We start from the raw sequence: 25652 nt of genomic DNA, 5'->3' as shown, positions 1-25652 counted from the left end.
GGAGGCACATGCACAATGGAGAGATTGAGGAGCAGAGGGCAGGAGAAGCACTGGGGGAGGGGTGCACGTACTCCGTCATCCTTCTCCTCCATTCCCCCACCCCCCCACGCCTTCACCCTGGCCCCAACACTGTGTCTTTCCCAAGTTTTTTATAATCACTGGGACACCATCAGTCGAGAGCAATTGAGGTGCTAGAAGAGAAGAGAAATAGATGGTAAAAAAAAAAGTAAATAATCATTCCTGCAAGTCATCAGACGACAGAGGGATCATATAATCTGAGGGAGTGGAGGTGCTTATTTGAAGATTTACAAGAAAGCCACACACACTTATGTATACAGTATACTGTATATATACATACATGTAACTCTCCTGGATGTGCCCACCACTCCACTGGCTTCAAAGCTGCTCTCATCTGGAGCTACTGTACCTCTAACTGCGACATGTCAACAAGGATGTGGGGGGGGGGGGGGGGAGACAGACAGGCAGAGAAGCAGTGGAAGTATTTGATGCAGAAGAGTTGGCTAATAACATAATTTTGTGCGCCAAACCTGCAGGAAACAGCAGCTCCTGTATCTGACTAATTTTTCATCCCTGTTTCTGACTGTTCCTGTTTATTTCTCTCAAAACAAATGAACAGAGTGTGTGTGTGTGTACGTGTAGGCGCATGCCTCTGTGCATGTGTGTTTGGCTTTGATTCTGTCAGCCCTGTGAAGACACTGACACTGTTGACTCTAACAAAAAGAAATCAATATCAACCAAAATACATCTTACATCCTATTGTCTGTCAAAGTTATTTCATTGTTGAATTATTCTGTCCCAACATGTTTTCACAACCTACCTTTTAAACTCATGGCCATTCATGTGCTAATACTGGAGTCACAATGATTTTCAGTTTCTACATAGAAATCTGCTCATTGCTGCTGCTCTTGTGTAAATAATACCAATGGAAATCAGTTTAATTATAATCCAGCATCTTGTGTTGCCTGAAGACGCTGTTTGTTTCACAGACTTCAAGGTCACCTACAGTAATAGAATGTAACTATAGGTCCTAATAAGCTAATATGATATAATATAATAGTGACTACTCTACAGTATATGTGGAAACAAAAACATTTTATTCCTCCAATCTCTTCTTTCTTTCTGCCCTTTTCACTCAAAATAGATGAAATAGTAAAACATGTGATCATGCAAAATGAGTAATCATGTTTAATGATTGAATGATGGAACATGAGGCTTTGATAATAAATACAATTCAAATTTGCTTCCTTTAGTGAAATGCTGTTTCTTTGAGCTTCCTGTCTTTGTTGAGACTTTGAGAGGCTGTAGACATTTTTGGGGGTTTTTTTGTTTGAAGACTTGAGGCTCTGAGAAAACATATTTTCTGAATTTTGTTACATGAAAAGCTGCCTTCAGTGTTTTTTTTGTTTGTTTGTTTTCCGAAAGTATAAAAACCTGTTGTTCTAAAGACTGGATGATTGAGCAGCAAGTTTGTTGAGTGTGATTATTTAGCAGGTGAAAATATGTCAAGATAGTTTGGAAAATAACTTGTGTTTTCTGTTTTTGTAATGATTTAAGATTCAACAACACTTCACTATCAAGTAGGGCTCTGTTTTCTGACACGGCAAAGACTAATGTAAGCAGTGCTGCGAAACAGTGAGATTTTCCTGACCTTAAAATGATGTATGCCTGTCCATTTGGTATGTACATGTGGTGCAGAGTGCAGATAGTACAGAGCACAAATGTGAAAATGGTTGACAGAAAGGTACATCATCTGGAGAAGAATGCTGAATAATGTAAAAAAGAAAAATCTCACACTCCATCATTTGCAAGTTCTGTGTGACTTGAGCAGGAAAACCAGTAAAGCAGAATAGTGTCAAGTAAAGAATTATAAGTCTTACCAGCACTGTCATCCACCATTTCTTTAGTAAGCGGTATAAAACCCCCTTCAAGCTTGGTAAAGCACGAATAAATGTGCACCATAGGACGTCCACTTCTCTGCCTTTCTCTGACTCTTCCAGTCTCTGTTGCAACCTCCTGATGATAGCCTACTGTGACACTATAAGCTCAGTGGCAACTTCCCTCTGAGAACATCCTGTTTGAAGCCTCGACAAGGCCAGGTACTGTTGATGGATTGTTACTGTAGGTGTTGTCTTGGTCTCATGATGCAAAATGTGAACAGCATGATCAAGAGGACTGTTTGAATACAAACTGTCATTCAACCAGAACATTTGGTGGTCGATTCATGGATCAGACACCTGTTGTGACTTTTATTGTTAATCACCTTGTTAGAGAACAGCATGTTATAAGTACTGAAGTACTGAACAGTCGGACATGTGCATTCAAAAGTTTAGAGAAGGTCAAATTTAGTTCAACTGTAAAGGTTATAGTGAATTTTAGTTGCATTCTGAAATTTCATCAAAGACAAATATCCCTCATTTTTTGTGAGTTGTGTAATTAAATCAATCTATTATATATGAATGAGCCAAAAAAACATTATTTTTGGTAACTTTCTGTTTTGGTCAAATTTGGACTTATACCTTACATGTAATATTTAGTGTACACAGGCCAACTAGCAAGGGGTTTTTCACTTGCCTAGCAGTTGTGGACATACCACTCTATGAGCCCACCAAGATGTCCTTCAGCTAGACACTTTCAAGGCTGAGAAAGGATGAAATTGACCAAATTGTAGCTAAAAAGTAGTTACATCATTTTGTGGCAAGATTGCAGTGATTGAAACTGGGAGCTGACATCAGCTGAACATATTCCAACTCTCTTTTCCTCATTTACAAAGCTCTAATGATCTGCTCTAGTTTTCTTTCATCCAAGAATAAATGGAGAGTGATGCCGTAACTCTGAAGGGAAGCCTGGCAGTGGAAATGTAGATTTTAAAAAGTGATGGTGCCTTTGATAGAAGTGGATTTCCAGAGAGTGGTGGACAGACACTGAGCACCCTCCGCACTGTGTGACGCCATGGAAAGTAGGAATACAGAGGGGAGCATTCAAACGTGTTGCTGCTGATGCTGTTGTGAGATGAAATTACAGAACCGCAAGTTTTCACAAGTGGTTGCCTCAAGTACCTCTCAACCCACTCCAGCACAATTTACCGGTGACTGACGGTGCTTGTTTATATTGACAGTTTTTGGTGAAGAGTATGGAGGCATTTGTCTGAAGGTTGTGCACAACAACAGGGCAGTCATTATCACCAATTTGTCACTTCATCCAGTTGACCCCTTTTGATTCCTTTACACTGAAGTGTGATTTCCCGAGTATATAAACCTCGCCTCTCTAAAAACCTCTTTACAAAGCGCACTTCATGTCATTTTTTTTTTTGTTGTTATTTTGTTTTATTACAAAAACACCTGTACATACGATATGAATGGTTGTAGTAGCAGCAGTCTTAAAATGGTAAAGAGCAAGATGATTATCTTCTGATGATAGGTTGCACACTGTTGTAATTATAGCCTACAAATTGTCGTACTCCAGAATAGTACCAGGCACAAAAGAGTCTAGTCTGAAGAAGGAATCTATTTTCTAGTGTAGTATTTGAAGGCTATAGCTAATGTAATTAATTCCAAGAAAGTGGCTCATACATAATAGTTTGTCACCACTTTAATGTTCTGAACCTCCTTGACCATGAAATGCTGAGAAGCAAAACTATATGAGCAAGACATAAACTGTAACTCAGTGATAGATTAATGTAAAATACACAGTCATTTTTCCTTCCTAAATTTATAATAGACAAATTATCAGCATCAGAGGTCCTCTACTTATCCAAAGGTTTCTCAGTACTGTAGGTCATCTACCAAAAATGACACACATTATCTATATCTGAATAAGCCTGAACAAGTACAAATTGTAGTATTTAAGTACTGAAAGACAAGAAAATCTTAAATGGTTTGTTTGTTTAGATGTAGTGACAAATTGATAGAAAAGGAAAAGTTAATAGATAATAAAGATCTTAGGAGTCATTGAGAAGCACCATTAGATCTGCTGTATATATACATATTCATCTTTCTCTTTTGTTTGTCTAAAGATGAAGGGATGTGAGTCAAGTCTGGTCCTTTTATATTCTTAATGTTCTTGTTAGATGTAATTTCGTTAAAAACAAGTTAATTCTAGTTAATCTAAAGCTTTGATTCTCCCTGTTCTTCCCCCTTTCCTGGGACTTAGTGTATAAAATGGCAATGAAACAGACACACATTCATCAATGTTTGTGTTTATTTAGCTACATACACCAAAAGGGAGTGAGATTTGAGATGAGGATGAAATCACATATGAAGTGTTGCCCACCACAGGAGGACTGAAAGGATTGCCCCCTAACTACAGTACTATCAACAATTAATTTCTGCTGCTGCTGTGTTTTTAAAATTAGGGTTAGGGTTAACCCTTTGATTCTCGTGTCGGACGTCGCATTCGAATGCTAGTGGAAAAGCAAAAAAACAAAACAAAAAACAAGTATAGAGCCGTGGCGAGTCGTGCTAGTGGTAAAGGGCCATAAATAATAACCCCCCTAAAGTGTCTCAATCTGCTGGGCTAATCAATGAACAACGTTGATGAGGTTATTATAGTATTATAGTTTAACGTACCCTTTTTGTCGATAACCATACGCGATAATGTTGCAATCACAGGATGGGGGGTGGGACGCCTCCGCCACTGCTTAAAAAAATCCTAGCAGAAACACTGGATAGTCATGAAATTAGATCCTGAAATTGGAAGAGAATGAGCTGCAGAAATATCAGTCATGAATCACAAAATGGAGGAAGTAAATCTGTCGGCCAACGAGTCAGACTACCAGCTGTGTAATTAACTAATCAGTTATGAGTCGTCCAGCAATCTAGTGTGTAGTATGAATATCACAGTTTCATAATTATAAATGAAAATAAATTATTATTATTTTAAAATTATAAAATCCTTGTTAATTATGGGCACCATCCTCTCAAGAGGAAATATTTCATTGAGAGACTTTATTAATTATTATAATCAGTGTAATATCAGCTGTGACTTATTGATTTTAATGACTTGCTACTCTGTACTTGAGAAGAACACAACAGGACAATAACTGAGATTAAATTAAGAACTACTTTTTTTTGTGTGTCCACATGTGTGCCTGCTGCCTGACCTGTTAAAACCTGGTCTGTTTGTGAGAGAGAAGGATTCTTCTCTAATGAAGTGTTAATTATGGGTCCAGAGCTCTGCATGTCCTTACTATGAACTTCTTTAATGGCTTGTGACTGATGGCCAACCAGGTGTGTCCATTACAAAGGCCAGCAGGAAATAAACTTGAAATTAGGGTCTAATGATGCATAAATGAATGAGGACCACTGGAGACTGGTGGGTTGGGAAAAACCCACCAAACCAAAAAGTATTACAGAAAAATCATGTGCCAAGATTTTAGATGCAAAGAACCCTAAGTGAATTTAAATAGTTTGACCAAAACATGCAAAATCCATTTTTGGGTGGTCCCATGTTGGCATATACCTGAAGCCCCGGTAGCCAGTTTGACTTCAACCAAGGCGATCTTTAGCGCATGTCATTCCCCCTATCTCTCTCCCTGCTTTCCTGTCTGTCTACACTGTCCTGTCAAAGGCAAAAAACCATCCTTGAAAAAAATATGTTGTTTGGTTTATAGTTGAAGATTTTTGAATGAGTTGAAGGAAATAGAGGAATGCTGTTTTTCCACAGTTACAGGGTAACATTTCAGAAAATGAGAGGGGTGATAGAGAGGTGGCAGGGTTGATATGTTATGTTGAGGGGGCACAATAAGGTGCCTTTGAATCAGCCAGGCCTGGCAACCACAAAAACTGCTTCTTGCTCGCTATGCCTGCTTTGGAACCCATGAATATACACACATGCAAACTGAGACACATACAATCCTTCATCTCATCAACAGCCATCAGATTCCTGTCCCTACTCTCAAACCTTGCTGTTTTTAAGAAGGTGGTGTAATTGGCCCTCATTTATCAAACTTGCTTAGGATCTAGTGTAGATCCTGGTGTAATATAAGCGTGAGCCAAGTGTCACGTGTGATTTACGAAAAGTGTGTACGCTGCGCTGCCGATTTCGTTGTAGAACCAGCGTGGTGTTGATAATCGTAATTTAAATGTCACGCCCCGGTATATTCCTGCTTTAGAGGCCTCGTCCTGCCCACTTTACGACATGGAGACACGGAAGATGGCCAAGAAGAGGGACTTTACTGACACTGGCGGCACCATTACATATCTGGACAATAAAGCGGAAGTAAGCGATCCGGTCGTTTTGGCTAGATAGTTTTGGCTCAGTCAGCCGATGGAGTTAGCAGTCCCCGCTAAATACATTTTCAATTTTCCTGAAAAAAACAGAATATTTTGGAGTCGTGGTTGATGAAGTTTGGCAAATATCAGAAATTAATCTCAAAAACTGAATTTTTGAAAACATTTTGAATTCTGCTCTCATGGGAACAACTGCAGTCAATGTAAGAGTGGCATTTTTAATTCATATTTTCTCTTATGAAGCAAAACACTTATCATTGAAAACAAATCACCAACATTTCCATGCTGTCTAGATGCAATTTATGTATTATCAGCTTTTTGTTTAGATAACAGAATTTCTGACATTTTGCCCGGCGCAGTAGCTATAATTTATTCTTGTGACAGTACTGGAGTAAGACATTTTTTTTTTTTAAACATGCAAAAAGTGTTTATACATGTTTGCTCATACGCATGCACATGACATATGACTCAACCACTCACTGACTCGAAGGGTTAGCTGACTGCCTGTTTTCTCCCTCAGTTGTGACAGCCATCTGGTTGTATTGTCCTGTATGAAAGATGGTTTTGACAGTGCACAGAATGAACAATGCTTCCAATAAGACCTTATATTGTAGGAGACATAGAGTAAGTTGATAGCACAATACATTGTTTGAGGCTACCCATCTCATACGATGGATTTAAAAGTTCAGTGGTGTGTATCCACTGGCACATTCATATTTCATTTTATGTCCATTAATCGACAAACAAATGAACAGTACTGGTAAATATTTTTTTTCATGATGTGCCTATTCCTGTTGTTGGATAAAACTCCACACTGATGAGCCATGTCCTCTTGGTGTCAACACAATGTTACACAGTGTTGTACAACAGAAGTAAAAGTAGTGATCATGTCTGTCTCTAAGCAGCACCGTGACCTACAGTGTTGCAGCAGCGTTTTGTGATGTTGATGGTAGGTCATCTAGATCGCTCATAGCAGAAATAGCATGAATTGCACCTCTGCATCTCTTTCCTTCTTCTCTCTTACACACACACACACACACACACACTCGCTCATAGTTTACGTATTAAGTAGTAGAACAGGAAACAAAATGACCTTTTAAAAGAGTCTGCTGCAGTCGATCTTGATTTGATTCAGACATTGTCCTGGGACTGAGAGAGAACTATAAAACCTAACCTAAGCCTGCCCACCTTCAAATTTTTGGACATTCAGATGTTGGCACTGAGCTGAGTCGTTTTCCCAGCTGTATTAAATATTTTATAAAAGTCACTTGTGCAGCCAGAAATCAACATGAAAATTGTTCTGCGACATGACAAAAGGGTTTTTCTTCTGCAACTTAATCGTCTTTCATGGACATTGCCGGTATGAAACTAAAAAACCTGAAATGCCTACTGCAGGTGGAATGATTTACAAAAGTCATGTTTTCGAACCTACTGAAGTCCAAGATACTGCAGACACGGTTCGACATATATTTGGACATTTGTCGGCAGCCCACGTTATGGGAAAAAGGATCTGTGCAAGCTGGTTGTATTTATCCTTGGAAAATACTCGACAGGAAATCCACAGTAATTTCTCATGAATAGTTAACAGCATTAGTGTTTTCTATATGTATTTACATAGCCCTCTAAAAGACTGAATGCCATGTTGCTGGAAATCTTGAGGAAAAGCTGAAGACAGATGAGGAAGCAGGTAGAAATCCTCCAAGTTGCAGTTTTGACTAATTTGAGGCTAATTTTAAGAGCATATAACCAAACTCAGATGTTGAATCATTCTACATAAAAACCTACGGTATAACAAGAAAGACGTGGGAGAATAAGACACAGGCAAACATGGCACAGGGGATTGTCTGAACTAAAAATACAGGAGAGTACAGTGCAGCACATTATTATTTCTCAAGGCTTGTGATAAAACCTAATGTGAACAGCAAATATACATATTGCTTGCGAAAAATATAGTAAAGTCACAGAGAGGGATGCTGGGGGTGGGGGGTGAGGGGATAACTAATTTTGAATTAAATCAAATGCTATCAGTGTGGCAGAAAAGACCTGAGAGGAAGATGGCCTTAATAAGAATGCAGGGGAGAATGAGAGGGCAAGCCAGAGAAAGGGAACATGGGATTATGTGGGTGTCACATATATTATTGAGTCTTGATGGAGGAGGTGGGAGTGAGGGGAGGGGAGTGCTTGTTGGTCTGAGCTGACGTAGCTGTGATCCCCTGCTACAAGGATGAATGGGTCTAATTTCTGCCAGGCTTCAAGAGTGGTGGAGAGGAAGAGCTCATAGACTGCAGATCAATCATTACCCCATGTGTTTTTGTGTATGCTGGGCATGCTTACCCAAATGTGTGTAAATGCAAGACTGTCAACAAGATATTACGTGTGTGTACTTAATGGAGAAGTATATAGAAGCCAAAGAATGTGTGCTATTTTCTAGTTCATTCACATGTAAATGGATGTTTTCTTTCAGTCATGATCAAAAGTAGAGTGAATCTCAGGGAGCAGAGGCAGATTTTCTTTTTACTGTACTACAAGATTTCACAGGATAAGGCAGCAAAAGTTGTTTATAACACACGACAGGAATAAAGAGGTTTTATATTTGAAAACGGACAAGTCACTTTTCTTTGTAGCGTGCTACAGGCAGCATTAAATCCTTACGGGAATGCCTGACAACATTTGTGCATTCTGTTGATTAAAGATGTTTATCACTTTAATTCATTGCAATAGCAGGTTACAAAGTAGTTATGCCAGCTGGTGCTTCGAGAGTGACTGTGCGTGAAGAGAGTTGAAGTCAGTCTGCACAGGCCACCTACATCAATACGTAAATATTGTCATATCTCAAAGACCACAGATCCATTTCTCAATTCTCCGCAGTCTCTTCCCCTTTTTGTAGCCGTGTGACGATCTGATCTCTGCCAAAGCATCAGATCTGATCTGTTAATCCAAACATAATCTTTCAGGATTTGCTCTGCTGTTCCAACAGCTTCTTCTCCAGCAGCAAAGAGGTGATTGTTTGCGCTGATGTCTTCTTTCTTTCTTTCTTTCCAGGTGGAGAGGTCCCCTATACCACTCTAGCTACAAGGATGATGATGGGTGTTTGGTGGATGTTTGCTCTAATTGTCATCTCCTCGTATACTGCCAATCTAGCAGCCTTCCTCACCATCACCCGCATAGAGAACTCCATACAGTAAGTATCCAACTGCTTTACTTCCATGAAAACCTCATTGGTTTGTGTCACAAGAACTGAAAATCATTGTAGTGTTACACATGACCACTATTGATCATATTTTCCCTTAAAGGCAGTACATCACATTAACACAGATGCACAAGCTTCTTAATGTGAAAAAAAAAAACAAATAGGCCCATGACACAGAAGTATTTATCCAAATTGTTCACACACAAACAAACTGAGTATAGTTGTGTGTACGTGAAATATTGTCATTACTTGTCTTTTGCTTAGTGTGGAAATCCATTCTGCTATGCAGTTGTAATCCATGAGACACACACACTTGCACAGACAATTTCTTCCCTATCGCCTACTTCCACTCTATCAATCCTTTCACACCTCCTCCTTTTTCACCCTGTCATAGGGTGGTAATTTCCTGTATGCCTGTTTGTGTGTGTGTGTGTGTGTGTGTGTGTGTGTGTGTGTGTGTGTGTGTGTGTGTGTGTGTGTGTGTGTGTGTGTGTGTGTGTGTGTTTGCGTGCATTCATGTGCGTGTATGGGTGAAGAAACAAAAGATAAAGACAGACAGAGAGTGAGGTAAAAGTGTAAGTGAGAAGAGCATTTTTGCATGTTTTTCTCAGGTTGGTACAGAGAACATATCAAGGCAACTGGCAGTCTTCTACTACCTCATCGCTGTGCTCACACAGACACACGGAAAGAGATACACACATTATTTCCCTAAGCTCTGTGCCCTCTGTTTATCTATCCTTGTGATAATATGTTTGCCAGCTTCTCTCCTGGTGGCACTAGGAAACGCTCATCTCTCATTGGACTAATCAGCATGCCAAAGCATCCACTATGCCCGGCAGTGCCACAGTCAATTGTGCTTAGCTTTGGAATAAACAACATTTATTTCTCTAAATCTAATCACTATCTCTCTTAATTTGTTTATGTCAGTTTGTTTCTCTGTCGTGGTCTTTTCCCCTCTGTTTTCTCTCTTCTGCAGACCCCCTCCATTTTTGTCTTTAATTTTGACTCTCTTCTTCACAATCTTCACTTTGCTTTATTTAAGTCCCTTTGTCCAGTCCCCCAGAAAATGAAGAACAAATCACTTTTCTTATTTCCTTTTGTTTTGGCTGTCTTGTTTTTTTTTTTCCGCCTGTCTTGTTTTGCCTCTCAGTTTGCCGCCTCATTCAGCATCCATTGAGCTAATTAAGGATTTCCATAAATTTTAATGCATTATTTTTAATGTGTTGACTCTTCAGGGGTCATTAATGGCATAATTACCACCTAAACAGCAGCACCCTCATGGCCTTGGGCCTCCAAAGATGGGTGGTGGGATGAGTGGTGAGAGGGAACACAAACACATACAAAATAAACTGAGAGCAATGGTAAAGCATAACAAAGCCGGAAAAGAAAGATGAAGACACTACCCGACTATGATGTTGCAATTAGCAGACACTTTTATGCGTTAATACATCTTTCACATATTACACAGATGGGGTGAGACTGAATGCATTTGTGTATGATTGATTGAAATGAGAATTAGTTTATTACGGAAAAGAACAAGCAAGAAAATGCACGGGCAGGAAAGGAAGAGAAGGCCAGGGATGTCTCAGTGAGCCATCAGGACAGACAGGGTTTTTAAGTATTAATGCCCTTGTTTCATCCTGGAAATGAAATAACAAGTGAGCGTTCAGAAGCCTCTCTGGACTATTTCACGCTTGGATGTTTTCCCTCAATTTCAGTGTGAATCCTTCAGGAAAACAGTGAGGAAGTGAAGAGAGTAGCAAAGAGCGTGAGCAAGAGAGCAACATACAAAGACAGAGACAAAACGGTATAAACATTATATAGAGGAGGCAAAGGGAAGAAGCACATTGAAGAAAAGACTAGATAGATTAAGAAAGAAAGGAGATTGGAAGAGGTTAGGAGAGAGAACATAAGGAAGGGAATAAAAAAGAGCAGAGGAACAAGGAAATATGGAGAGAGGGAAGGGTTTGGGCGATGAGTCAGAATGACAAATGGATTTTGGAGGGGTAAAAAAGTGAGAAAAGAGGCAGCACCTGTTGAGAGAGGGAAGGGACAAATTGGACAGGATAGGATGGGAAGATTGAAAGTCAGGCAGAGTGGTTGAGCATAAAAAGCTTACTTTCCTGGCCCAATCTCACACAGCAGATGTCATATTTTATGGTTACTAAAGATTGCCAATAAAGTTAATCAGGTGGGGGTTTTTTTCCCTTTTTTTTCTTCAAGTGCACGTGCTTTTTGCGCCCAAGTCGGCAGGTGACTGTTCAGCACGTATGCATGCAAGGCTGTTGCATCCCAGTGTTCAGCAAAGACAAAAGTGCTCACGTTGGTTAAACTGGCACCACCTCATTTACTTATTTAAAAGCCTTGTGAGTCATTTTTAAAGGCTCATGAAGTCAAGAGTGATTGTGACATTATCACGTCTCTGCTGCTGAGAAAGGGGTTGTAATAGCCCTGTCCATTGTTGGTTTATAATTGCTATTAAAGAACATGATTAAAATCTACTCAGAAAAGAAACACCATAATGATATTGCTTGATGGTGACCAACAATAACATGTGGAATAATAATGAAATAAAATCTAATTTGATCCACTGGAACTTGGATTGGAACTCATTTGCACATTGTTTTAGGCAACAGCATCTCCTATATGGGTAAATGTAAAGTCTCACATACTGCACCAGAAGAGTGCTTTGGTGTATTAATACGTATAAAAGAAACGTAAGATATACTGCTGTGTTTCTGCACCGTTCACAAACAATCAAATAAACATAGACAATGGAGATAATTAGCTGTTTGGCTTATTGCACTCCCTATAAAAAGCATGTTTAACAGCTACATCAGTCGCTTTCAACCCACACAGATATTCATTGTTGAAGTTTGCGCAGATATCTGCAGTGCTTCAACAGTATTTTTTGTTACACCACCCAGTAATTACAGCCTTCTACCATCAGCACGCAGATACAGATCACTCCCACTCCGGACAGGAGGGCATCATCCAGTTTCATCCCCACCTCAATTCGACTTCTCAACAGCAACTCCCACCATAACATTTCCAATTAACCTGTTTTTAACTAACTTTATCCTTGTATGTGTCCTTTTAACCATTGTTGTGAGTACTTGTGCTTATGTGTGGTATGTAGGGATGTGTGGTATCATTGCGTTGGGTATGTCTGTTGCAGAAGAACATCATCAGTGCAGGAGTAAAGTTCCTAACGGAAAAATAAAGTACTTTTGACTTGAATGAACTGATGAAGGCTCCTCGGCCTACAGAACCACTATCAGCTTGCCCTTTGGTTCCTGGAAAGAAAAAAAAGCCCAATCTACAAAACAGAAATATATGAGGTGGTACAGCAGCCTTAAGGTGTTACAGCAAAATAATCAATAACGATTATGTGGCTGAACGGCAGCCACTAACTTTGTATTTATTAGTTTTTTATATTCCCTTTAGATGATTTAGATGTTTATAGTTTTGCTAAATCTGTTTCCCGAAATTCATGTTATTACTGTGTAATTATCTTTCAAGGAAGAACATATTATTACAGATACAAAAGATATTACTCACACATGCACTAAATAATATACCATTACAGTGATCTCTCTCTAGCCTTTCTCTCTTACTGTGACTCCCTCTCTCAGTCACACTCACGTGCACACATATACTGACTATTTGTCACAAGATACATTTGGCTGCTGTTCACTCCATTTACTTGCTCATTGAGCTGCTTAGGGGGAATATAATTGGTTGCAAAATGAGTTAGAATATACACGGCAGAGAAGCACAAGTGAATGCGCGCGCACACATACAGAGGCACAAAAAGACAATTAAACACATAATTCATATATGCATATCTCCATGAGACAATACACACATAATAATATGTCTTGAGAAAATGAATATCAGTCTTTTTAATAAAACCAAGGCATTTAATATTGTTTGATTAAATACTGTGGACTTTTTATTTTTATTTTTGCCCACTCTGTTTCTTTCTTTTATTTCTTTTTCTGTCTGTCTGCTGTCGCCTATATATGCGAACACTTCTATTACCTCTCCTCCTTTATTATCTCCTATCTTTTCTCATTGTTGACCAAATATTTCTCACAAAAGAATGTTAATCAGCTGTAAAGTCTTTCAGTCTATATGTTGACTTAAAAAAAATCTAAATTTGAAATATTTTTCCTCTTTTCTCTGTCTCTCTCCCTCTTACACATGTGCACACTATTAAATAACAAGCTTGGAGTTACTGCCCACTGAAACCAATTCACACAGGGGGAATACTGGTCAAAGAGTCTGCTGACAGGCGAACATATTCACAAGGGAGTGGTGGGGAGGAGAGATTATTAAGGCCAAAGATTAATTGACGGCAATAAAAGATTCATGTTCACAGCAAAGTTCATTAAAATCTTCAAAGTTCTTTTTTTTCTTTTTCGCAAGGCAGGGCTGAGAGATAGTAGAAGAGGGCATGAGAGAAAGCAACCAAAAGAGCGTGTGTGTGTGTATCATGTGTTTATGTCTGAGCAAGCCGCCTTGTACAGTAATTGTTCAAACTGTACCAACTTACATTTACATCTATACCCATTGTTGAATCTGTTTGTGGGTGTATTACAGCTGAATTAATGAAGCAAGGTACTGTACACTTGTTGTTCTTCATTAAGCAGGACAAGTTGAGTGTTTTTGTGAGCATGTTTTGTTTCACAAATGTGTGTCTCTCAAATCCATGGGTGGTATGTAGCAGCCATTTAACAAACAAACAGTAATTAGTTCCTGTAATGGTTATCCATTACATTTCTCAGCGGCCAAACTCTTTGAGAGGCAACCCTAGCACTGTTGTGTTGTAATTAACAATAGCTCGTGTATTTCCCCAGAGGTGGCAATTTATGGGTGAGGGGTAGAGCAGGAGAGAAAGGAAGTGAGAGAAGGAAATCAGAAGAAAAACTAAACTAGCTGTTATGTCATTTCTACCTTTGTGTCACCCTTTGTCCTTGGTGTAAGAGCACAAATGAATTGTTTGCTGTTCGCTAAGTATATATTTGTTTGTCTTTCTGTGGATTTTACTGCATAGAGTGGATTTCTGTAAAGCAAATTTTGTCCTGAATGATGAGGATTGTGATAGTTGAGCTTCCAGGGAGGTGTGAGTGAGCAGAAGGCTGAGTCCTGTGTCCCTGAGATGTAGGTAGATTAGGTTTACCTGAACCCTTCCTGAATAATCACATCATTACCCCAAAACTGTTGCCATAGTAGCTGCATTCACAAATACACACATACTTTTTCACCACTTGAAAAAGAAAGTGAAGTAATTTCCAATATATATTTCACAATCACAGTCTTACTCATCCATGACCCTGGACTCCTTTTGTGCAGAAGCATCAATTCATTAAATGTTTACATCGCTAGTGTTGTTGACAAAACCATGTCAGAAAGTGTCATCACTGAAGTAGATGAGACTGTGCAGTTGCTATCTACTGTGCAGTTGGTACTTATAGTTATTCTCCTGAAATTTCTACATCTGTATGTGAGGAGGATACAGTATGTGAGGAATGGCAACCGGGGGGCAATCGCCATTCCTACATCCCACCAGTCCGACGTAGGCTCTAATTGTGTAAATGGCAACACTTAATTTCCTATCAAATGTCCCATCATTCCGACAATTTTTGCCTCCTATGGTCGGAATGATGATATTTTTTTCTTTTTTTAAACATCCTGCCTTTCTGACAATTCCTTAAATAGTGTATTTTTTCCACAAAATATTTTGCACTGGTTATGTTTAGGCAATGAAGAAAGGAGTTTGTTGAGTAACGCACATTTCCTTATATTGAAAGCCTTGTCGGAGTGGTGGGACGTTCACATGTCGGAATAGCGGTATGTCGGAATGGTGGTGTGTCTAAATGGTGGGATGTCGGAGTGGTGGGATGTCGGAATGACAGCATGTAACCATGGCAACCTGTGGCAGACACAGACAAATTTAGTAGGAAAAAACTAATTTTGAGAGATACTTCACCCAAAATTGATAATTCACCAATCATCTACTCAACGTCATGCCAAGGAAGGGTTTGGAGAACTTTCGGAGTCAAACACACACTATGAAACATCCAAATACCTCCATACTGCTCGTCCGTACTGACCCAAGTGTCCTGAAGCCGCGACATGAAAAAGTTGTTAGGAAAAAAATAATTTGATCTTTGTTTTTAGCCTTGTTGTCGCAGTATCTCCCAGTGGCTCTGTTGATGTTTGTGCGCATGCGCGAGATTTGCTGCAAGATGTTCGTCATTGTAAACCGTATGTATGATGTAAACACGGAAGAACATCTCGCAGCAAATCTTTCACATCTTGCGCAGCCACTAAGAGCTAATACTACAACAAGGCTAAAAACAGAGATCAAATTATTTTCCTTGGAACAACTTTTCCGTGTCGTGGCTTCAGGACACTTGGGTCAGTACAGACGAGCAGTATGGAGGTATTTGGATTTTCATAGTGTGTGTTTTGGACGATTAAAAAGTGAGCACTATCCGCTTCCATTTTTCGTTTTTATCACATTTTGGATACACTGGCTTAAAAGTGCTCTAAGATACAGACAGAAATGTCAAAAATGTTACAACCATCCCTGTTCTCCCCTATACTAACTTGTATTATTGCTCGTCTCTCTCCAGGTCTCTACAGGACTTATCCAAGCAGACAGAATTGCCTTATGGTACTGTGTTGGACTCTGCAGTATATGATCAGGTGCGCTCCAAAGCTATGAACCCCTTTGAGAGAGATCCCATGTACTCCCAGATGTGGCGGATGATTAACCGCACTGGAGGAGGGGATAATAATGTTGAGGAATCCACAGAAGGCATTCGCAAGGTAAGTCTTGCCTTTTTTAATTAATTTTTACTTGCAAACAAATGACCTCTGACACATGGAAAATCACTGGTTAGTAGAACAAATGTTGGAAGTCGGATGACTCCTGTGACAGGTTTTGAATGCAGGGGATCAGGTGCAAGCATCAAAGCAGTTATTCATTATTCAGTGCAAAGCCTTCATATTAAGGCCATCATTTGCCAACATATGACCTTGTTCTGTTGTGAAATCAACCATAAGTATTCAACATTAATCTCTGAGGCTGTATACATTTTCAGTCATCATGGGTTTAACAAGTTTTAAATCTGTCTGTAGTCTTTTTTTTTAACATGTCTGCAGTATTTCATATCTTTCAAATAATGTTATAATAAGTTAGACTTAACCAATCACATTAAACCTCAGGGATAAGGGGATCAATTTGAATTCTTACATGTCAGCATTTACTGTTTATTTCATTTAAAAATGTATAGTAGTGTGAGGCATTGCCATTATGATAAGCAAGGCAGCAGTGCTTAACCCGTTAAAGCTAAAAATAGACTTCAATTAGAGTTATTCCCAAGTGGAAGTAATATCTTTCCTGACATCAGAAATATTCTGTCCCATAAATGATCTGATGGTGTCTGTTTGCATTCTTCTTGCACTTGACTGCTCTCTTGTGGCCACAACAGGTTATTGTGTCCAGAATCTTAGCTGACTAACAGCCAATTTATCTGTCTTTTTGTGGGTGTGATCATGTCCTGTTGACAAGGGCAGAGGCAAAGGGAGGCAGGGGCACCATTTTGAGATGTTTGTCCATCCACATTGTGAGTAACCTTGGGGTGTTTGGTTGGTGACCAGCTTTAGCTAGCTGTGGCAACTCCGCTTATCAAGCTAACATTCACTAAACTTCCACTGTGCAGAAATCAGTTCTGATATTGCAAACATTATCATTCACATAGACAGATGTATGTGGAGACTGTGCAGAAGCCATAAGAAAATAACCTAAACAGTCCTGGGTAGTAGCAAGTAAACAAGCAAATTACAGTTTGATTTATCATCTCTGAGAGATCTGCAGTAAGTTTGGGAAATTTGATACAGCATATTTATAGACAAGTAATGTAGTTCTCAGCTCAGTGCATAAGGCTAGGTGTGTAGTGAGTCCATGAGAGAGAGATTTGATGAGGCTGGCAGAGAGTGTGATGTCAGCGCTCTAGCTATAAACATAGCAGGCCAATGTATGTGCAGTTTAGGCTATTTGTCAGTAAATGAATGCTATAACTCCTCTTGATCTAAGCCCAGTGTTGTCAACTCCGAGCCTCGAGCAAAACATAAAGTCTCCCCTGTGCTTTCCAACTATAGTCCAGACAAAAAGCCAGTAAAAGTTAACAAAATAAAAAGGCATAGAATGCAGGAATCTGCGTTGTTTATCTGGAGTGCCTGAAGATCACCATAGAAGTGAATTTTAGATATTTTTGTTTGTACTGCTGCTACTCCTACTACCAGTTCAAAGGAATAGTCCTAATGCTTCTTCAGCCAGGACAAAGAAAGGTGAAGATGTCCAGAGTTCACCCACCTGCTGAAGAGAATGTGATATAGAATTGAAGATAGAAGAGAGATGGTATCTTGTGAGTGGGGGATGGTTGTTAAAACTCATAAAAGCAGGCAACTCCAAAAAAGAGTGACAGTAATCCTAAAAACTAAATGAGTTTTGTGGTTTGATCACTTCAAGTTTTGTCCTGTATCCATTGCACTTACTGCTTGCAGGTCTATATTTATTTGTTTTTCAATTATTACAAAATTCTTTGCTATAGTCATTGGTAACATTCAGAACACCAGAAACCATTCATATAAGTAAAATCACTGTGATTTTCTGGTGTTATGTCATTACCAAGTGGAAACCTCCAGGGCTGAAAGATGAAGCCAACAAGGCAGTGCCAAAAACTGTAGTTCTTCCAATAGCTGCTTGAGGCTGCCTCCAAAAGTGGGTTAATCCCTATAGACTTCCATGTAAAAATGCCCAAATTTAGAGCCAAAATAAATATGTTTACAGCCTGGTACAAAAAAACGGTTTTGGTCTTTCCAGAAAATTACCTCCTTAATGACAACTCTGCACAGGCCTCTTGTTTATTTTACTTAACAGGAGGTAGAGCAGGTCGTCCACTAAATCACAAGGATGGTGATTTGAACAAGATTGGGGGGGGTGGGTTATCATCAACCGTGATGATACTCAGAGTGCTAAACCCAAAAATCAAGTAAATGAAAAACTGTAAAAATGGTAGCACATCTCAAATTGCCAAGTTAAGGAGGTGGACAAAGTACATTTGACTTCTTTCAATGGCTCACATCAAAAAACAAGCGCTGACGCGTTTCAGCACATGGCCTTCTTCAGAGCATTTGAAGACATATACAATCAATTCAGTCAGTTATACATAGGACAGGGGTGATTTGAACAAGTTTGTGTCCATCATCACTGGTTAAGCTACTTAACCCCAAATTGATGGCTGTCCCATCAGTATATGAGCATGTGAATGACAGCAGGTCTACGTAGTAGTAAGCACTGTGTGATGGTGAAAATGGCTTTGAGTGACATATGAGTGAGTGTATAGTATGATTTCCACAAACCAGGATGAATCATAGTCTTGGCTTGACACAGGGCCAGCCTCTTTGTCCAAAGTTGTATTAGCCAGGCTTACTCTGCCAGAATTTCACAGCTTGAAATCTGCTCTTCCCAAATATTTGGGTGACATCACAGATCCATCTTTATTTCCAGTCAATAGTCAGTACCAGTCAGACATTTTCCTGTGACTGTAAACTCTCCCCCCTAATTCATACTATATTTAACACTGTATTTAATATTTAGATGGTATATAGTACATCCTCATTGTACACAGCTCAAGCTCCTTCCTGTATTGAGATACAGCTCATGCTTCAGTGTTGATGGAAGATAAATCTATCTAAATGATGTTAATGATACACAGATAACATGCGCATGCTTAAAGACTTAATTCCCTCGGTGATTACCCAGCATCATAAATACCTGACTGCTGCATCTCATTTGCACGCATCCCACTTTCTGTTTGCATCGCCCTTCTCTTTTCCAGTGAGGCCCTGATTTTATCCCTCATCCCTTCAGAATATATTACACTTGAACTGTAGCCAGCAGTGAAAGCGTTGCAAGTGTTGGGAGGAGTGATTATAGTGGCGGGTGGTGTTTTTAAAATGATGAGTTAAATGCAGTACATAACAGTATATAAGCATACCACTATTAACACTCACTCACACATTGCTTGTTGGCCTAAGTGTTTATTGGGCAATGGGCATGTGTACCCTTTTAATAGTGTGTACAGAATCATGAATAGATTTTATTGCTATACAGTATATTAATTCTCTTGAACTTTAACCAGCAGGGTGACAAAACACATAAAGCCTCTGACTGGATTGAACTGGCATGCATATTACTTTGTTTTTGAATAGTATGTTGAGGTATTAGGAAGTCTCAATACTATGAAATGTAACATTGTGTCTTGTATGAAAATATTCACATCTTTAATGTGAATCAGACAAAATTCCACAAATTCCCCTTGAAAGTTGTACAACTCTCCATTTTTAAGTGGTTCTATTAATCTGAAGACATTGCTCAATTTTTGTACTACTTGCAGTTGTAATTGTACTTGTATTTTTGTGTATCTGTTTGAGCATGGAGTAAGGTCATTATCACAGACTAGCGTGGAACAGAGGAATAACGCTTTTATGATGCCATTTGTTGACGTTGCTGGATAGAATGTGTCATCATGCATCTGTGGATATGCGGTGCACAGAGAGCATGAAAATAACAAGTCACGATTGTCTGACTAACTGCGGGGCTCACCAGCAAAACCAACACAAACAAAGTCAAACTTTATGCTGTTTTCTACTGATAAACTTCAGGGATCGTGGGAAAACTTTGCTCAGTTGAGTTCAGTTCAGTGCGTACATCAGTGCTACATCACAGCTACCAAACAGCAACTAAAAGGTGAGTGTAGTGTCACCACAGCAGTAATCACATGAGCCCCCCTGTGTGATGTGGAGCTGAGCAGTTTGCATGGTCACAGTGTGAACATACCAAGAGACACTGACAGGCATCATGCTGTTGTTGTAGACTGGGGTTGTTGCAACTTCAGGTGCAGGATAGGCCCCATTTTCAAGCAACCACGCGTACACAAGTCAGCCTAGCACAGGGATATAGTTATGTGTGTGATTATAAAAGAGAAAATAAGAAGCATCCTGTGGCTACAGTGTATTAAATGTGCTGCAGTTACTGATAGACACTGTGGAGCAATGCATAAGTGTTAAGGGTGGATGGTTCCTTAATAACAGCTGACTGAACCCTCTGTGATGAGCAAGTCATGTGACAAAGGTTTTTCAGTAGCAGTAGAGTGTAAGCAGGCAGGACTGACAAGAGATGCGATCGGACAAAGGCCTAGTCATGAGCAGGATTGAGAGAGGATCTGTTTTTCTAGCTAAAGTCTACATGACAGAGGTGATACCTCTGGAGTGGCAGCAAGCACTGCACAGCAGCAATGAGAGCGAATGAAAGAAGGTGAATGCCCTTTTCCTTAGACTATCTGTCTGTCTACATTTGATTTTCTTTTCTTTTTCTTCCGTTCTTTACTCCTTGGTCTTTATTATATATTTTACACTGCCTGTCTACTTTTTTTGTTTTTTCTACGCTTCAACCCCCTTACTGCACCACCGAACATTTGCAGATATCTGTTGCTGTCTTTCTATTTTCTGACACTACTCTATATTTCCCTAACCTTACCCCCTCTCCATATTTTCCTCTTTCTGTTTCTTTGTATTTTATACTCTTTATTTTTTTTGACATTCTATTACTCTGCCAGTCTCATATTCATCTGCTTTGTGTTAAAGGCAACAGGGTGCTCTCTAGTACGGTGGCCCTGAAGTGCAAATCACAATTGCAAATCAGAAAACACAACAACAAATTACTAAACACAACAACAAATCAAAAAACACAACAACATAAGAGAAACGACAACATGAATCGTCCGTCCTTTGAACCGGAAGGGCATGTTTTACATGTTTTCAAAACATGAGCACCAGTATTACAGCCCAGCTGGTATCTGCGTTAACTTGTTCCTTTACAACATATTACCAGCGATTTTCAAGTTGCAGTTCACATCTACTGCAGCGAATATGCTTCTGTGAGTGAGCTCTATGTACCAGCCACTTAAAAAAACAAAAAGTGAAGATTTGTTTTTGTGTTTTCTGATTTGCCTTTGTGATTTGCACTTCAGGGCCACCGTACTCTAGTGGTTTACTAACGCCTGTCCTTCTTTTAGGTGCATTGACAAGCTGATATATTACAGCAATGCCGCCATCAGTGGTATTGTAGCCATGGTTGACTCTATTAAACCTCTAATGAAACATATATTATGTTATTTGACTATTCTATTTTAAGTGCAGATTCACCTATTATCAAATAATATCCCTCTCTGACTAAAATCAAGCTTCCGCTGCTAATATATAATTTTGTCTTGGAGCTGAGTCTGAATTCTCTGTTTAACACTAATTGTGAGGAAACTGAAACAATCACCTCAAAGATTCCTTTAAAGTTGGGACTTTGAATCTGTTTTCTACTGACAAATATTGGGAAGTGAGTGAACGGTACCTTGAATCGAAATTTAAAGCTGGAGGCTATTTGAAAGGACCCTATGAGTCAGTCTCAGACATCTTTTGTTCTCTGTCTCTGGCGTTTGATTTATTTGGATGCGTTTGTCTTCCTCAATCCAGTCCCTTTGCTATATTTGATTCCTGCAAGGTTAAGAACTTGATATATTTTTCCCTTCTGTGTCATACTCTCTCTCTTCCTGTGTTCACTCTCCTTTTCCTGATGCAGCTTTCTCTCTTCCTCTAGCCCTCTTTCTCGCAGGCCTTTTCTCTTTCACAATAAACCTCTTACTCCTCTCTGTCACCGTTGTCTCCTGCGCTATGGATTTTCTCCCTTTTCTGTTTCGATCCCCTGCAGCAGAATAATATTATATATCAGAATGGGTCAGTGTCTGAGTTGTCTTTCCCTCTTTCTTTCAATACAGACACACACACTTGCTATATGTAGATGTGAAACATATGCACACACAAACACATTTTCCATGTCCACAACAAACATTCTTGATTCAAAGACACACAAACTCTGCAGGACTGAGACCTGTCACAGGGTAATATACACTTCTCTCCCATTTCAGTCAATGATCAAGGCACTCAGTTGTTGCGCCTCACACTTCTCATTAACTTGGTTTCAAATATGATATCAAAGACGAGCGTGTTGTATGTCACCAAAGCCATGGCTCTCCATTAAAGGCAATCCGTTTCTCAACTGTAGTCTACTCCATTTCTTCTTGTACGGTCCTGTGGGGAGAAGCAGTCTTTTTTGTTGTCTCAGGCATTTTTGTGAATGTAATGTGAGGTCGGCCTTTTAGCAAAGCTGCTGGAACCAGCAGAAGACCACAACATATTGGAATGATAAATATCTCTCACTGCATGCCAATGTAGTATATGCATGGATACATGTCTGCATACACGCAAACTACTAAAACCTTCACATTTGCATACTCACATAAAGCATTTCCCACCATGCACGCACACACACACCTGATTCAGTTGATGTAAGTGTCCCTCTGTGAATATGTGACAGCTCCTCTCAGTCAGGCCTTAAGTGTCTCTGATGACTGCTGAGTGATTTTAAAGTTGAGTGGATTGCCAGTTTGAGTGATTTCTGTCTGTATGCACTATGGGAAGGTTCCACTTTAGAAAATGTGTCTTTTCCCACATGTCCTTGCACACTATATGTTCATTAAGTCCCATATTGTAGGCTGCTTCTTGTGCTAAAAAAAATGCAGAGAAATCTTTACTGCATCTTCAAGTGTAATCAAGGCTAAAAGTAAGGGAAGCATTTCAATAGTCCTGCTCTTCAACAAAGACATGTGACACTGGTGGCAGTGAATTCACTATCATGCAAGGCTAAGCCAGTTGAGGCTAAGGAACAGAAGGAGAAAAAGAGGGCAGGTTGGTGTGTTGGAAACTGTGACACCAAATACCTCATACATATGTACATGGTGGATTATGGTATGGTGGACCTTGGCAAAACTACTTTTGCATTTCTGCTGCAAAACCCCAAGAAAAATGTCCATTTCTTACATTTGAAATTTAAATTTGTTGTGCTTTATTACCATGCTGAAATGGATCTGACCCATTCAGCTCATAAGGTCACACCAATCAACGGAAGCACTGAGGGTTCATTCATCCTCTTTTATCACTTATATTCAATTTGAATATCCTTTAGGCATGTGCTTGTGCTACTGTCCAAAATGTCAAGATGTTTTCATCTCACAACACTTATGTCACTTTGATCAAATTTTTCCAGCCCCTGTTGACAATGTTTTGCTGATAATACTCCTCACACAGTCGTGTTTTACATGTTATATAAGATCATATATCATGGCAGATTTCCTCCTTTGTCCTGCAAAGCTCTAATTCCATTCTGTGACAAGCCCGATTCTCATTACTTAATGTCTTCATATCACCATCTGCCCATTTTGCATAATGACTCCAGAAATCATGATAAAACCATAATTTCTTTACCACTGCCAAAATCTGTAGACTGTAGGTAATAGGATGCACATGATTAACCGTTAACAGTTAACCGATAACAAGAACTTTGACTGATTAATACTATCGGTTAATTTTTTATTAGCTCCTTGTGTCGTCAACTCATGGGGGCGTGTCGGCACGTGCAGACTTCCACATGCCTTTAGTCATATTTCGCAGCAAAAGGTTACACAGTAGGATTGACAGTATGTGCCAGTTATGCAGCGCAGTCCCCGTGAAGGAAGATCAGACAATAAATGTAGCCCACACGGACATAGATGTGTATCACTTGTAACAACAGCGCTGCTAAAAAAAAAAGAAAAAAGAATGATGTCGCTGCGGTCTCCAGCTGGTTCACCTGCAGCTCCACAGACGAGCTGTCAGAGGAGCTCTGCTGTTCCTCTCCCTTCAGCCTGGTGTTTGGCATTGGAAGATCTAACTTCCATCTGAGACAGAGAACAGCGGGGGAAAAAAATCAAAATGTGCATCCCTAGTAGGTAAGGAGTTAAAGTAAAATTTAAATCTATAGGCTTTCACCAATTTATCATAATGACTTAAGTGATGATGGTTAAGATTATGCTGATTTCTTTGCTAGACAGAGTTGATGGTAAATCAGCTAAGACCTGTTTTGGTCCTTCAGCCCTCATCATGGCACCCTGGAGGACAATTGACACCAAGCAGAGGAGAGATGGAGGGAGGAGAAGATGATATGGAATGTGAATGGGTGCTTGGGGAATAGAAAGGGAGACATTGAGAGATTTAGAAAGGTGAAAAGAGAGTGATCAGGGAGGAGAAAGGGACTAAAAGATGATTAAAAATTGAGTTAGTGATGGTAGATGGGTGATAAAGGACAAGAAAGAAAAGGGAAGGGTGGAGGGATGGATGGAAAAACAGAAAGAATTGCCAGACTGAAAGTGAAATGAGAAGAAGGACAGAGGGTATAGATGGATTTTAATAGCATGTTTTAAGAACACATCAATTATTTATTTTCCTATTGCTTTGATGGACTCTCAGGTGCATTAATCAGTGAAGCTGAAAGCCATCAGAAAAATGAAAACATCCAGAAGATGTACAGTAGAGAGACAGACAGGCATAAAAGAGGCCAAATTTGCCTGACTGCAAATTAGACCTTTCCCTCAGAAACAATGATGCCTTAAGTGGCTTGGTCAGATTTGTCTTCACTGTAGAACTTAAAGCAGATATCAGTGGAATGTTTTTGTTAATATAAGTCCTAAATAGTCCTATTTTCCGTCAGCAATCACTTACATGAAGTATTTCAGCCTAAACACGAGTCTCTCCGTCACTCTGCTCTGCTGTAACCCGAGGAGAAAATTTTCCTTGTGGGATACAAGTGTTATCCAATGAGGGGAGAGAACGGCATGAAGGGCTGTGTGTGCAGCCAAGGGATGCGCGTGAATGTGGTGACGTAGCACGAGGACCAATTGATGCCTGACAAGGGCGGGGGCTGCTAACTCATGGTGCGTTCAAGGAAACTCGTACTTTGTGTTTTTCCTTCCTGTGAAGTCATACCAGTTCGATCTGGTACGAGTTCACGGGTCGGAAGTTACGAGTGGCCGTTATAGGGAACTTTCACAGACAACAGGACGGTAAAAACACGAGCTACGGGTTACCTGGAACGCTACCAAGTCGTAGTTGTGACTTGAAGCTGTAACTTACGGTTTCAAAAGCCTGCCTTGAACACAGCATTAGCCGAAACGGCCGTGCCGCTGTTATCTGCTTTAATTATCTGAACT

At 39.7% G+C, this 25652-nt stretch overlaps 1 protein-coding gene across 4 annotated transcripts in view; it reads left to right on the top strand.

Annotated features, from left to right (window-relative positions):
* Window positions 1–25652, top strand: part of grid2 (glutamate receptor, ionotropic, delta 2) — a 506792-nt gene that overhangs the window by 425157 nt on the left and 55983 nt on the right. For all 4 annotated transcript variants that reach the window (XR_015036585.1, XR_015036586.1, XM_085786556.1 and 1 more), the window contains exons 12-13: window positions 9291–9429; window positions 16083–16278. Coding sequence is in view for 2 of the 4 variants with exons in the window: in XM_085786556.1 (XP_085642682.1) it covers window positions 9291–9429; window positions 16083–16278 (335 nt within the window). In the remaining 2 variants the exon portion in view is untranslated. The remainder of the gene's footprint in view (window positions 1–9290; window positions 9430–16082; window positions 16279–25652) is intronic.

This window comes from Trachurus japonicus, chromosome 9 (assembly GCF_045865225.1).
Source record: "Trachurus japonicus isolate A0001 chromosome 9, Traja_1.0".
Classification (NCBI taxonomy): Eukaryota; Metazoa; Chordata; class Actinopteri; order Carangiformes; family Carangidae; genus Trachurus; species Trachurus japonicus.
This window is presented reverse-complemented; position numbering and strand designations above follow the sequence as displayed.